Raw genomic sequence first — 15,272 nt, 5'->3', positions numbered from 1 at the left:
CCTATTGAATGCTTTAACATGTTTTTGAGGCTAGCGGAGATTCAGAATTTTTTAACAGAGTCTATTTCTCTAGAATCAAAAACCATGGGTTCTGCCTGGTGTGTAAAACTATTAATAAATCTATTTTCTAATGAAGAAATTAAGAAATGCACAGATTTTGGTGTAAAGCGGATTATTTTCCACTCCAACACCCCTTAGGATAACAGTGTCATGCAACACCTCCCTCACCTCATTTCAGTGTGTAGTGATACTGCCACTTTACTTTTCAGAGAATCTTTGCACCTGTTATGGAAAGCACAGCAAATCCATCACTTCACAATAGTATAAGGTGAGGGGGTTTTATTGGTTCTTACGTGGAATTAAGTGTAGAAAGAAACAAACAGCTTGTTGAAATAATACATTGACTCATACTGTACCTTTATAGGGCCCTGACTAATTTGAAATCATTCTTCTGTATTGTTCCTATAACATAAGTGGCCTCTCAGCCATGTCTTCAGTTTCTTTGTTCTTCCATGTGGGGGTCACAGGCGATAACTTGGGGTTTTGCCCTCATCAGGAGGCACAATTGAAGAAACATAAGTGCACACCCTGCTTCACTTATTAACACCCCAGTTAATTCTGGCTTAAATAGCAACATAATATATTAAAGGTCACAGTTTCCTGGAGGCACCAACATATACCAGTCCAGACCCAAAAAATAAAATTTGCCTATTAAAAGAACCTAATTCTAAGCAACTTTGCAATATACATTAATTAAACGTTTTATATGGTTTTTAAGTAATTTGTATATAAATATATTGCTATTGAAAGCAGTGTTTGTCTGGCCCTTTCTATTCTCTGCCCTGGTGGTTCTGGCTTTTAAAACAATGTAACACAGACCTGTTTTGCTGGAGGAGACTGGCTTTTGGAACATTGTTAAAAAAGTAACAACCAGGAGTTAAGCAAATGCTGCTTTCAATAGCAATTACATTTACAAATAACTTTAAGCACTAACAATTCTCAATAAATTAATTTGGTAAAGTTGCTTATAATTGTGTTTTCTTTTATTACGCAAAAAATAGTCAAGCAAAATCTCATGTGTAAAGCAGTGTTGTGCAGTTTTCTCTCCGTAGTAGGCAGATTATTTGATTATTCCAGGTTTACAGACCAATGTAAAGATTTTCATGCAATGAAGTTTATGGTGCCCATGTATAAGCTGAGACCTTAAAATACACAGTAGGGCCATATCTGTCCTGAAGGCCTCTAGAGAAAAAGTCTACTGTATCACCAATACTGTATGTACAGCTGTGTTCAGAATAATAACAGTCCAACATCACTAACCTGATCAATCACTTTTTTTTTTTTTTTGGTAGAAATTATATTTCTACATGGCAAATAATTTTACTAGTAGGTGTAGTAGAATAATAGGAAATCAACAGTCATGACATGCATGCTGCTGATTCTGTGTAATTGAATCATTGATTGAGGCTTGTTCAGAATAAAGGCAATGTTCAAGATAATAATAGCTTCTTCCAAATAATAGTGAGGACATTCATTCTGTGAAGAAACCGGTGTAAATTACAGCCCTTATTTAAGGAAAGAAGGCAACAAATGTGCATTTCTTGTGAAAATCGGAATAAAATGGGTCGTTCCAGACATTGTACTTTGATTAAAAAGTTGATTGGGGAGGGGAAAATATATAAAGAAGTGCAAAGAATGATAGGCTGCTCAGCTAAAATGCAAATGCTTTAAAATGGCAACCAAAACCTGAAAGATGTGGGGGAAAAAACTACCATTTTAATGGATAGAAGTATAGCCAAAATGGTAAAGACTCAGGCAATGATCAGCTCCAGGTAGATCAAAGAAGGTCTAAAGTTACCTGTGAGTTACTGTTACAATTAGAAGACGACTATGTGAAGCCAGGCTATAGGCAAGAAGCCCCTGCAAAGCCCCACTGTTGAATAAAAGATGTGCTGAAGAGGTTACAATTTGCCAAAGAACGCATTGAGAAATGGCGCACCATTTTGTGGACTGATGAAAGCAAGATTGTTCTTTCTGGGTCTAGGGGCCGCAGACATTTTGTCAGACAGAGAAGCATGGTGCAAGCAGCATGATATGGAAATGTTTCTTATACTAAAGTGTTGGGCCTATTTATCACATACCTGTTTTCCAAAAGTCAAGTTTACTGTTTCTATCTCTGGGATTTCAGTCTAACAGCTCAGTAATCCAGGTTCAGATAAAGGGCTGCCCGTGTATGGCCTCCTTTAGACTAAAGTCTACTAAAACAGGGGCTGATAGGAATGATAAATAATCTCTGTAAAGAGCTACAGTATATGGTGGTGCTATATAAATAAAGACTAGGGTTGTACATCTTTATTAGTATCATAATGTGGAAATTCAGCTACCGGAGACCACTTGAGGTAAAAAGTTTATTTGACACAAACTCTGTGGATTCTCAACTCACAAAAAGCCAGAAGCCCCCCAAAACAAGAAAACACAGCATTTTATAGACTAGAAGCTTGTGTTTGTCTTTGTGTGATCTACTGTGCTTTTGGCAGGGAAAGTTAAGACACGCCTACCCCTCAGACAGGGACCATAGCAGATCTATAGGGAGCTCCAATAAAGGGGCCAATTTATTTTTAATTCATAGTGAAATCAGCACTATATATTTTTTCCTACAAGAATAGCGTGGTCTTTAGTTACGCTATATGTCTCTTAAATTTTGCAATATATAAATCTATGGACAGATAGACTAGAATTAGACATTCATATTTCTTTTAAGAAACCATTTGTACAGGGGATGCAAGTTTTAAAATCGAATTTGCAGTGACAAAACATTGACTAGTAGTATTACAGATTATTCTACAGCTTAGTATTACAGGCATATATAATAACGGGTTAGTTTTACCTCTCTGTACATTGCATCATACAACCGTCTCCCATTCAGTGAATAATGCTGCTTGAATGTGGTGATTTGGGATGTCTGATGAGTTGACTATTGTACTGTATATTGGCCATACATGACAGGAGGGATCCTCCATTGGCCAGTTTTTTGTTTAGGCCAAGTTGGTTCACACTCACACTGTTCAGTCACCACATATGTGTATCATTACTCATTAATTATTGTATATTGTAGTTGCAATCAAGTACAGGTGTGGGATCCGTTATCCGGAAACCCGTTCTCCAGAAATTTCTGAATTACGGAATGGCGGTCTCCCATAGACTCCATTTTATCCAAATAATCCAAATTTTGAAAAATGATTTCCTTTTTCTCTGTAGTAATAAAACCGTACCTTGTACTTGATCCAAAATAAGTTATAGTAATTAATCCATAGGTATGTAGATCCAAATTACAGGAAGATCCGTTATCCAGAAAACCCCAGGTCTCAAGCATTCTGGATAACCGTTCCTACACCTGTACAAGGTACTGTTTTTTTTATTATTACAGCAACAATTGCAATTATTTTTCCAATTTTGAATTGGTTACGATATGGTCTGTAGGCGATGGCCTTCCTTTAATTCAGAGCTTTCTGTATAATGGTTTTCTGGATAATGGATCCCATAGCTGTAGAAAGAATTATGTACTGCAATCTAGATTTATAAGGAAGGTGGATGCTTGGCACTTGGCAACTATTCAGATAATGCCGAGCTCCCGATACACTGTGATAGCTGTAGACACAGAAACATTATTAATAATGCACTTTCTAAGTCACTGAGGAGTTCCATGGCCATATAACGGCTGACTACTGGCAATAGCAATTGCAGTTGAGTTCAGAATAACAGCTCTGTGTTGAAAAAAGTGAATAAAGCTCAAAACCCTTAAAATAGCTTTTATTTCCATACACACAAATGCATTGGGAACACTGCACATTCTATTCCACATCAAAACATGAAGGAAAATGTATCAAATTTGTGTTATTCCTTTACAGAAAGCGAATAAAGGTGAATAGTAGGCTTTTCTAACAAACAGCAGTGTCTGCAGTCTTCTTTACCAACATTCACTGTATAAACTGAATATGTTTCAAGATTTTGCTTTCCTTTGAATGACTGACCTAATATTTAGTTGTATAATCAGTATTTCTGAGAACTGCTGCACATCTGTGTTACATGGAGTCGACCAACGTCTGGCACCTGTTACATTCCACAATTCGTCTGCATTTCTTGGTTATGCTTCGGAAACAGAATTTTTTGTCACCCCACAAGTTTTCATTCCAAAATGTAAATCTTATTGGTCTGGTTTGGGGTTGTTGTCTTGTTAAAAACAACCATTTCAAGGGCATAGCTCCGGTATAAGGCATCATGACCTCTAAATAAACATGTTTCTGTGCAATCCTACCTTATACAAAGGTAATGAATATTCCATCAGGAAATAAACAGTGGGAATCTAGTGTGCCCTGCTTTTCACTTTGCCTCAGGGGACACAAATACAAGTCCCAGCCATGAGGCAAGGTGAGAATCTTGCCTCAGGCGGCACGGATCGGCCAGTTATCAGGGAAGGTAAAAAGCCTCTTCTACTAACTTAAAGAGGCGAATTTCCGTTTTTTAAATAGAAATTCGGCTCTTCTAGTGCAGCGAGCACAATAGCGCTCACTGGACTAGTGATACGGCCCCTCCTCGACCCGCTCCAACGCTACAAGTTAGAAGCGTGGAACAAGAGTGGAAGGCGGCATCAGTGCTGCTGCCGTCTGAGGGGCACCTGGTCCCACCCAGTAATGTACAATACACAGGCCTTTCTGAGTGTTTTTATTCCTGTTACAGGGAAAAAAGGATTCTCTACCCCTGTGTAAGGTGAGAATGAGACTGAATATGTGACCCCCCCCCTTATAGCCACAGCCAAAGTCATGTGTGTCTGAAGTGGCATCTGTGGGATTCCATCCTTAATGGTTAGGTCTTTATTGATAAACCCCTTCTTTGAACTGCTGCCCTGCTCTATTTACTTTCTCACATGCAAGAGATGAAATAACCCTGCCTCTTTATGCAAGCCAGCATACCGTTAGGGCTCCTTCATTAGCAAGCACTGATCTGTATGTGAATGTCCACAATGTGCACTTTTTTTAAGGATGCTGCTTGTAAGGGTAGGACTACATGGACGTTTTCAGCGTGATCCGACGCTGCGACAAAACGCCTATGACAAATCACCTGCGATGGAAATAAGGTAAGAGATAGAAATTTCGGATACAGTCGCAATGTTGATCCGACGCGACACGACTGTCGGATGCAGACGCAGTGTGCAGCATCTGCATCCGACACGGATCAATGGTGCGACTTCATCCCTGACAATGCATTCACTTTCCTTATTTCTGTCGCATGAGATTTGTCGCAGGCGTTTTTTCACAGCGCGTCGGATCGCGCCAAAAATGTCCGTGTAGTCCTACCCTAAATGCTTTAAATACAGATGGCCTCAATGCATGTAGCTGGTGCCAGGCTCAGGCTCTGTTTCACTGTGCAGGGTGGCAGGTGCAAACACTATGGGGCAAATTCACTAACATTCGTAGTTTCGCCAGGCGCAACTTTGCCGCACTTCGCCAGGCGTAGTTTCGCCAGCGCTCCGCAAATTCACTAAAATCCGAAGTTGCGCTCAGGGGTAGCGTAAGGTTGCGAAGTTGCGCTAGCGTTGATTCGCTATGTAAAGCAAAGTTACGCTAGCGAAGGCTAATTTGCATACGGCGCGAAATTCAAATTTCAATGGAGGAACACGTATCAGCACTACAAATGCCTGGAAAACCTTCAAATCATCAAATAAAAATTTTATTTTGCCCTAGACATGTGCCCACTGTCTAGGTAAGTTGCCATGAGTCAGGAAATGTAGGGGGGAAGGAGGGGAGCCCCAAAAAAATTTTCGATCTTTTTCAGCCTATCACCCATAATGTAGAAAACACGCCAGCGTTTTTTGGGACTTAGAAATTTTTTTTTTTTAAACAATCCCTATCTACTCTATTGCGCTTCGCCAGGTCTGAGGTGGCGAGGGAAGTATAGCGTAAAAGGTAGCGTTCAGTACACTGCGCAAGTTAGTGAATTTGCGTAGTTGCATCGCTAGCGAAAATTCGCCTGGCGTAAGGGTGCGAAGTAACACTAGCGAAACTATGCCAGCGTTCGTTAGTGAATTTGCGCAGTAACGAAAATGCCAAACGCTAGCGAATTAACGCTAGCGTTCGGCGCTTCGGCGCTTAGTGAATTTGCCCCTATGTCTACTAACAAAGGTAATAACCCGTTGTGCAATAGTGTATTATTAAAGTATATTAATAAACTGTAACTGTTATTAGAGCATTTGAATGTATTACATTTCAGACCCATTGACTTCTTTTGACTATTCCCCCAATGTAATTTGAGCTTCCACTAAAGTTTTGTTTCAAATACAATCTGGGTAGCACTTCTGACTTGCAGCGTTGGGGGTCCTGAGTTTGATTCTATTTGCTTGCAGTTTGTATGTTATTCCTGTGCCTGTGTGGGTTTCCTCTGGTTTCCTCCCACACTCCAAAAACATACAGGCAGGTTAATTGACTTATGTAAAAATTGACCCTACTGTTGGTAAATGTGATCGATAGGTCTGGACTGGGATTCAAAATAGGTCCTGGAATTTCAAGTACACAGAGGACCAAACAGCCCCCCAGCAGCCCACTAAATAGTGATTTTCTGTGGCATCTTACAGCAGCCCCTCAGATTGCCAGTCCGGGCCTGGCGATAGAGACCTTAGATTGTAAGCTCCACTGGGGCAGGGACTGAATGATGTACAATCTGTGTAAAGCTCTGCACTATATAAATACCAGGAACGAAATAAATGTAAACAGGTATCAGTAAATGCACAATTTGAGAGCAAACTGTTGATGTGCCTTTTGCAATGTTGGATGTACCCTCAAACCTGCCCATTCTGCTATCTGTCCATCAGGCTCTGCATTAGAATTATTCCTTCACTTTTGGAGAAGTTCTTCAGGAAGGCAAGTTGTTCAAGCAAGAGACAGCCTACTGGCTTTTTCCAGCACAAGTGACTGAAGCACTGGGTGAAGGACAGAGAAAATGGCATGAAAATGACACATTATGTTCCTGGGATACCATTGTTCAGCTACTAATGAAGTGATACCTCCATCTCTGGGTTTGGGGAGTTGTTTTTTTCCTTCACCTCAAAACAACCTCTGAAAAGGGGAATCTCCTAACCAGGCAGTACCACAGTGAGCTAAGTAATGTGTAACAGCTGGGGGAATGGTGCCAACAAGCAACATACAACCATGGGACAAGGTGACAGCACATAACCTGTGACCATGGGGAGGCATATTAGCAAGTAACCTATAAACAAATTGCCTATAGCATAGGAGATCTGCTACCAAGCAACCTACATCCAAAGGGAGGTGTTACCACAGGTAAATTAAATAAAACACCTCTGCCCAATGGGCACTACCTTTGCTGTTTATATTTTAAAATACAGCATATCTTTTAGACACCTCTTAAAATGCAGAATGCCTAGTTTTTTAGAGTTGCCTATTTATTTTTGTGGACTTTTGTTTTCATATGTATTCTGCTAAAAAGGAAAACATCAGGCTCCCATATCAGACTAGCCAGTGCTATTTGTTGTGTTTTGGTTTCTTTCTCTTCTTCTGTATATGATTATGGGAAAGTCTCACTGTAGAAAACAGGAATGTGAGTTACAGACCAGAGAATTGTGCTCAGGAGCCTTATTGTCTGACCATTTATTATTATGTAAAACATCTCTCTCTGCTAATAATCTCATCCTCCACAACTTGTCAGGTACAAATCCCAAGTGAGTTGACAATTTTGTTATAGCTCTTCCTTGACAAAGCTGGTTACAGGAACATTTGGTTCTTTGTATTTCTCCTGCTCCAATCACAATAGCCTGCACTGTGCCTTGAAAGGGGGGGGGGGCTGTACCTTGCATGAGTTTCCATGGAAACCACACCCCCAGATCCAGGGGAGCACTGCAAGATGGTGGGCTTGGGGTTTCCATGACAACAAAAGCTGTTCAGATGAATATCTCCTTTTAAGGTCGGGACTGAGAGAGATTGTTTTGAGGGGAGGGAGAAAGGTGTCTAGAGAAAATATGTACTGAAACACATAGCAACCTGTCCTAATCCATGTGACATATAGAAATGTGTGCCTGAATGATTGATTTATCAATAATCAGTCCTTTGGGGTTTCTCACATGCAAAATTTTAGGTATTACTTCATCACCCCAGTCGCTCTCCCTGCTGACGCCCAGAATAACCATACACCTTCTGCACACAACGACAAGCTTCAAAAAACGAGTTTATTTCTTTTGTTGTCCTTACATTTCTCTCCTCCAGAACAACCTGCAGCAGCCTCCCTGTCCAAACCATCCCTCCACAAGGGTCCCATAATGGTTACCCCTGTTATCTAGACTAGAACGTAGCACATCAGTCTGTACTGTGCAAGACGTTGCTGTCTGGTTGTTGCCGCACAAAATCACCTGTCAATACCGACACCAAACTCGATTAAAGGTTCTGTATAAGACGTCGTGTGTTCAGTATGACAACATTCTGTAGAAATGAAATCTAGAAAATGTGTCTGAAGTAGAAATATGGCAGTAGAATGGTTGTGGAGAGGCCAGTGATTGGCGTAACATGGTTCTGGCAGGGATTAGACAACACTGACAGCCAGTAACCCTTTCTGGAATGAGCTCACTCATTACATTTACTGACCCTAACACGCATGTAACCCCCTGTGCCCACCAAAGCAATGCCATTAGGTCACAGATGATCTGTCTGTAGCTACCATGACTGATGTGGTTAGTCTATGGTTCAGCATGAAGTCAGTCATATCAGTCAGCGCCTTCTTTGGTTTCACACCATGACTTTTTTCACGTGATTACTATGTTGCTTTAATTTTTCTGTGGCTGGTCAGTTTTTCACAGTACTGAAAGGTCATGGCAAGACTTTGATCTCTGCTTGAAAAAGCCACGGTGCTTTCCCATCATCCCTTGCAGAAGGCGGCGTGCTCTTTTGGTCAGACTCTCTCTGCGGCCAGGAGTCAGGAGAATTGGGGTCTTCACACTGTGCTCTCCTTCGTCCTTTCTCAGGCGGATCTGTCTTACCACCCCCTCAAGCAACTCGTGGGTGTTGTGGTGTAGTGCAGCTGATATCTCTGTGTATTTGCAGTTCAGCATACCTGCCAAAGATCGTCCCTCTGAAAATATAGAATGCAGCCCCTTTAAAGGACATGTAAAGCCTACATTTTCCTACCATGTATATAAGTTGGGCATATCTTCCCCACCCAAGCCACATCATTTGTACTGCATATGTCCCCTCACATTTTTCTAAAACAAATAGCAGCTTTCACCTGGCGGCCATGTTCCCTCTGACACATGCAGAAGCGTAACTAGAGGGGGGGCGAGCCCTGGCGCAGGACGTGCAGCCGGGCCACCGCCCCCCTCCGTACACTCGGAAACTGAGGGGGTGCGGGCCCTGGCCCGCTCGCATCCCCTGCTCCCCCGGTAGTTCCACCACTGGACACATCATCAGTAACATAGAGACATGTATGCTGTAAAGTTCATGCAATGCAGAATGCAGCTTAACACAGGCACAGCATACTTTGATAAAAAGTTCTGCTGGGTTATGCACTGTAATGGTTAAGCTGAGCTCAGGAGAGGTGGTTAGGAGAAAAAAATAGGATCAGACAGCTAAAGTTTCTTCATTGGCTGTTAGACTGGAGGGTGTGTTTAGTAATCTGAGCCGAGAAGAACTGAGCATGCTCATAAATCAACAGCCAAAGGAAATTCCCGAGGGAGGGGACTGAGTGGGTTAGAGGAGTAGAAGGATTTCTAAGTGATTAAGGGGATGTTGCAACCTTACTATTAACCTTTTAACAACCAGATTGGCAGTTTTCATGTGGGACTGGGGGCCAATGTGGCGTGATTTCATTGTTATAAAGATAGCTAGAGTTTTACCAAAAAGCCTAACAGAGCTGCTTCTCCTTATTAATGCAACCATAAAATTTAATGTAAATCAGTTTTCTGGCAAAACTGTTCTGCTTTGCGAAATGTTATGTATTTTGGGGGACACTTACAAAACACAGTAGTGTTTTCCAGAAGCTCAGGGTAAATAACTGTCCATATGTTAACATTATAGCCTTCTATTTAAAATCATGTTTCTTTTTGTCTGTATTATTCTGTTACAGACTAGCTACTCAAATAATCAGGGTCTCTGCTGTGTAGTATACCATTAGGTAGTAAGATTGTAGTAATGGCTTCAAGTAATTATACAGTATTCCCTGATAGTATAGAACTATGATAAAATAAATCCCACCCATAAGAGACTATACCTTCTATGCTGACCTCTCTTGAGCGGGCCAGGTCACCTTTATTGCCAACAAGGATGATGGGAATGTGGCGATGAGGACGAGCTGTGCGCAATTGTAGGAGGAGACTAGGGAGGCGCTGGAAAGTGCTACGATCTGTCACTGAGAAGATGAGAAGGAATGCATCCCCCATCTGGAGACAACTGTCCTGCATCCAAATCTGAGGACCAGCCTGAAAGGTGGGCACATGGGTCACTGTTACCATGGGTGGAGCAAATGGGCAATGTATACATAAGTGAGGCAATGGTATTTAAGCACCCTTTTTAGTATATGACATTGATATCATGACATGGAATGTCTTACATTGACCATCTCACCTGTTCCCAGATGTCATATACAATTAAAGCAGTCTTCTCTCCATCCACAAGCAAATTCCTTTCATAAGTGTCCTCTGCAAGTGACAGAATGGTGAGGGTGAGATTCAACTGGAACACATTTCTGAACTCTTTACTTAACACTTTTTACACTATAAAGGTTACCTGGATGTTCTGATTCATGAGGAAAGGTGTCTTCTACTCCTCCAAATATGCCAGCTAGGGTTGACTTTCCCACTCCACTGTCGCCCAGCAGCATCACTTTGTAGACCCCAGTGTCTGGGCTACTTTCTGAAGACCTGACAGAGTCTGATGACCCAGAATGGACACTTGGCCAGTCCAGCTCATCTACTGCTTGTGTGCGTTTCAGCTGGTGCTTGTAAGGTAAAGGCATACTCCCCCGTCTGCGAGGTCCAGAAGAAAGGGGGAGGCTCCCCCGGTGCTGCTGCTGCAACCCTCCTAATTTCTCTCTCTTGTTTAACGTCATAGTAGATTCTGTGGGAAGAAAAAAATAATCACTGAAACCTAAACATTGGCACAATTTGTATACGGCCCAAATAAAGTTGGACTTCCAACAAGCAGTTTGACAAAGTGCCCATATGTGCATGTTACAGCTTTATAGATGTACAGTAAAACACTCTGCCTATGGCTGACCTAGCAGTGACAGCTGGACTCACTCACAACTACTTGTTCTGATAAATGGATTAAAGCTTTTGATCTGTGCCAGCCCCATGTGTCACGTCTATGATTTATATGCTTCCTTCCTTTTCTCCTTTTGCTTCCTATTCCACTAATTACATTCATCCACGCTGATCTGTTGTCTGCTTATTTTTGCATATTTGGAAAGTGCCAAGAAAATTAAAGAAATAATAACAAACATAAGCAAATTCAGTGCTATACTGCAGTGCAATAGAGCATTCTAATCCTAATGGGTTGCCATTAGTAACCTTCCTGACCATCTGTTGCCCTGTACAAATAAAACATTTGTGGTCCTGTTTAGCCTGGCACAAAATATTGTCTTCAATGGAATAACCATAACCCCTTGATGGTCCTGATTATAGCAAAACCAATGGTCCAGTACCCAGTTGGTCTTTATAATGCAAAGTCAGCTCAGACACCCACTGTCTGGTGCACCCATCAGTACACTGCCATGATAAGGGTTTTATAAGTCACATGTTGCTGGGGAAATACTGAGCTGTCAGTATTCACTGTCAGCCATTGGTTTATACTATACATTAGCTGGATTCATGTGCACTTTATAGCACTGAGCTGTCCGTGGGGGTGTGCCAGATGCTGCATATATCTGAACTTTGTCTATCTGCAACAGGTGGGCACTGTTAGCCATAAGAGAGTGTGATGCTTCCATTTGTTATAATGTGGGGTACACTGTATTAACTAAAAAAAAATATTGGCAACATTGCTGATCCTCATCTCTCTGGTGTAGTAATGATCTTCCACTATGTTTATGTTTGTGTTGCTAAATATGTGAATGCATCAAGATGTTAATTGAAGTCTTATGGTTGCCATCTGTTTCCAAGGGGTCGAGTGCTGCTTATTCATGTCTCCTGTTCCCTCTTGCTAATGTATCACCCCATATTATGTAATGCCAATCTTCCCTTTTCTAACCAAATCGGTCTCAGAGTATTATATAATGGCACCTCTCCCTGCTTTATAATCCAGGATGATCTCTGATCAGTAAACAGGACAAACTCAGATTATCCCCACTAATTGTATTAAGGCAAAGTCCACGCCTCCAGCGCTGATTTCGTTTTTCTTCAAGTAATTTATACGTAGATAAATGCTGGAGCCCTATCATTTCCATGTAGGAACAAAATACATATGTTGCCGTCGGTACCCAGCACAGATAATTTCTTCCATGGCATCTTTGCTCCCAATATGACTCATCACTGAATATGGCTTATTACTGAATATAATCACCCATACTTTAATACTTTTCCCTGACTGACTGCACATCACCCCATGATTATAAATGTGTCTTCTCCCCGCAAAGACATTAAATAACTCTGCGTCATTAGGGTGATATTGCTCCAATCCTGAATTAAATCAAATAGCTCTTCACTTCAATTGGTGACATGAAATAAAATCAGAGAAATGCAGAGATTGGATCACTGTAATGATCTGGGTTTAGTGTCTGTCCCTAAGAGACTTCCAAATCCCCAAGAGACCTGCCCAGTGTCTCCCTGCTCTACTGGAGCCTACAGTCTAATAAGGCAACTATTTTATCAGGAGCCAGTTAACCTGCTTGTATATTTTTGGAGTGTGGGAGGAAACCCACGCAGACTTGGGGAGAACAAAGTCACTGCACATAGTAGCCAGGTTGGAATTGAACACTTACCTGCAAAAGAATTGATTAACCCCCCCCCCCTTTTACCATCATTGTTGTTAATAAATCTCCAGCAAGTTACATAGCACTTTACAATAATTTATAACAAACAGGCGTCTTCCAATAAGTTAACAAATGAAGGTTCTACTCATAGGATCGAAATAATGAAACATTTTCAGAAATGAGTTAACCATTTCTTTGCTAGAGACATTTGGTACAGTGATCAACTCCTTCCATGCCAGGTATCTGTGGATTTCGTATGACAGCTATGCAAGGCATATCTATGGAAGGGTGTTGCTGTACAGACACAGCTTCTCAGCTTCATCAGCAGCACAGAGGGCACTGACTGACAACCATCAACTCAGCCATCTTTCCCTGTTCCATACTGAATTCTGTATAAGGGCAGGGGATATGTGTGTATGTATATATATTTATATATGTACTCACACATACACAGATATCAATGAAATATACAGAATCTTTCCTATGTCACTTGGGAACATGTCTGTGGCTCCCTGTAACTAGTGCAGATAGAGGTGAGATTCCGCCATGTCTGAGCCCACACATCTCCCTGTCAGCACGTGAGTAGGATTCCCTGGGTTTCCACCTACCTGTAGCTGCCACTGCTTGTGCCTGCTGTCAGTTGTTGTGCCCCCTGCGCCCAGCTCCTCACTGTATATCACTTTCCTAGCTGTGTCTCCCTGCTCGTGTGACAGACGCTTAATCCCATCTGGTCTGCACCTCCCTTCGCTTTTAAACAAGCCCCACATGACACACACTGTGGGCAGGGGAGTCCCTCCCTCTGCTGGTACAATCTAGGAAAAGCACAGGAGTGAGGTCATTGGGATTCCCTTTCAGGAGGACACGTGACCATAAAGTGTCGGTCCCTCTTAAAGTGGCCATAGACGAAGCAATTATAATTTTTCCTGGAAAAGATCTCTCCAAGAAAGATTGTTTGTTTCAATACACACACGTGTAGAGCTGAATCGTCATATATACAGGTAGATATACGGGAAGAAACAATAGAATTCTATCTGGATCTGACGATTCAGCACTAACAATGGCTGATGTTTGGGTGCCTTCAAAATTTTCCAGCCAGCCCAATCAACGAGGCGATCGATATCCAAGTCTTCTACCGATATTGGTCAGCTTGTCTTCCACCATACACGCATACGGATTATTATATGAAAATTTGGTTCGTACGATATTATCGGTGCATCTATGGCCACCTTAAAAGAAACATTACAGTTGTCTAATGTGACTATGGGTTTCCCTCTCAGACCTCAGCGGTGCCTGTGGGTGTTGGTGGTTCTTGTGCAAAATCCCCAGACACAGCCGAGCCTTCCCTTGCGCGGTTGCTAAATTGAAACACTGCAGTATTCGTACCTCGGCAACAAGCTGATTGACTGCACAGAATCCTTCTGTTACCACATTCTCTCCAAACCCCATATCACCTTTTCACCTCACCGTGGGTCCACAGCACAGAAACAGCAAGATGGAGAAATAACTTTGCACATTGTAGATCTAAAACCTTTGAATAATATGTACCAAATGAAATGAGATAAAACATGTGCAAGGGATCTAGGATCCTGGGACTATAAGAACTATTCAGTTATCCAAAGACTATGGGGCTAAATCAGGTACAACTTTGTATGAAAAAGCTAATGGGTTAAAAGTCCAGATAATGAAAAACCTTCATATAGATAGTAAAGGGATTTTAAAGGAGAACTAAAGCTAACTAAAACAAAAAAAAAGTAGACTTGATGTGTTGTACATTATGCTATAGGCTTCTGTACCAGCCCAAGGCAACCACAGCACTTTAGCAGGGGAAATTTGTGTCTCCAAAGATGTATCTTCCCATCTTCTTTTCTGCTCATTCACTGCACATGCTCTGTGCTGCTGTCACTTACTGAGCTTAGGGACTGAAATATACCACAAATGTTTACCACAACTAGTTTCTTGTTTTATTTTACCAAAAACAAACTCAACCTAACTCCCATCCACAAATTTGGCTGATTTACTAATAATTAAACTTTGGCCTGGGTCAGTCATAGAAAGTCTGGAGGGACTGAAATTGACAGACATCTTTTTCTAACCAGCTTTCACTGTAATTCTCATCCAAAAATAACTAGAGACACAGATTGAATGATTCTGTACCAGAAGCTTCAGGCTTCTCCCCACATGCTTATAAGGATGCAACCCACTCACACCAAAACAGATGCACTAGCAAGTGTCTCATGTGTCACGCACTGCTCATTTAGAAATTCTATGAATGCCAGGAGCTCTGAATGAATTATTTCAGGATGACACTC

General features: G+C 41.6%; 1 protein-coding gene across 1 annotated transcript; it reads right to left on the bottom strand.

Moving 5' to 3' along the window:
* Positions 1–8,217: 8,217 nt before the first annotated feature.
* Positions 8,218–13,742, bottom strand: rem2.S (RAS (RAD and GEM)-like GTP binding 2 S homeolog). The gene is made up of 5 exons (XM_041580190.1): positions 13,572–13,742; positions 10,782–11,111; positions 10,620–10,693; positions 10,267–10,474; positions 8,218–9,132 (listed from the first exon to the last, which is right to left on the bottom strand). The coding sequence occupies exons 2-5, from the start codon at positions 11,101–11,103 to the stop codon at positions 8,855–8,857; spliced, it is 882 nt and encodes a 293-aa protein (XP_041436124.1). The 5' UTR covers positions 11,104–11,111; positions 13,572–13,742; the 3' UTR covers positions 8,218–8,854.
* Positions 13,743–15,272: the final 1,530 nt, after the last annotated feature.

Source organism: Xenopus laevis, chromosome 1S (genome assembly GCF_017654675.1).
Source record: "Xenopus laevis strain J_2021 chromosome 1S, Xenopus_laevis_v10.1, whole genome shotgun sequence".
Taxonomy (NCBI): Eukaryota; Metazoa; Chordata; class Amphibia; order Anura; family Pipidae; genus Xenopus; species Xenopus laevis.
Note: the sequence above shows the minus strand (reverse complement) of the source record. Positions and strands in the feature narration are given on the sequence as shown.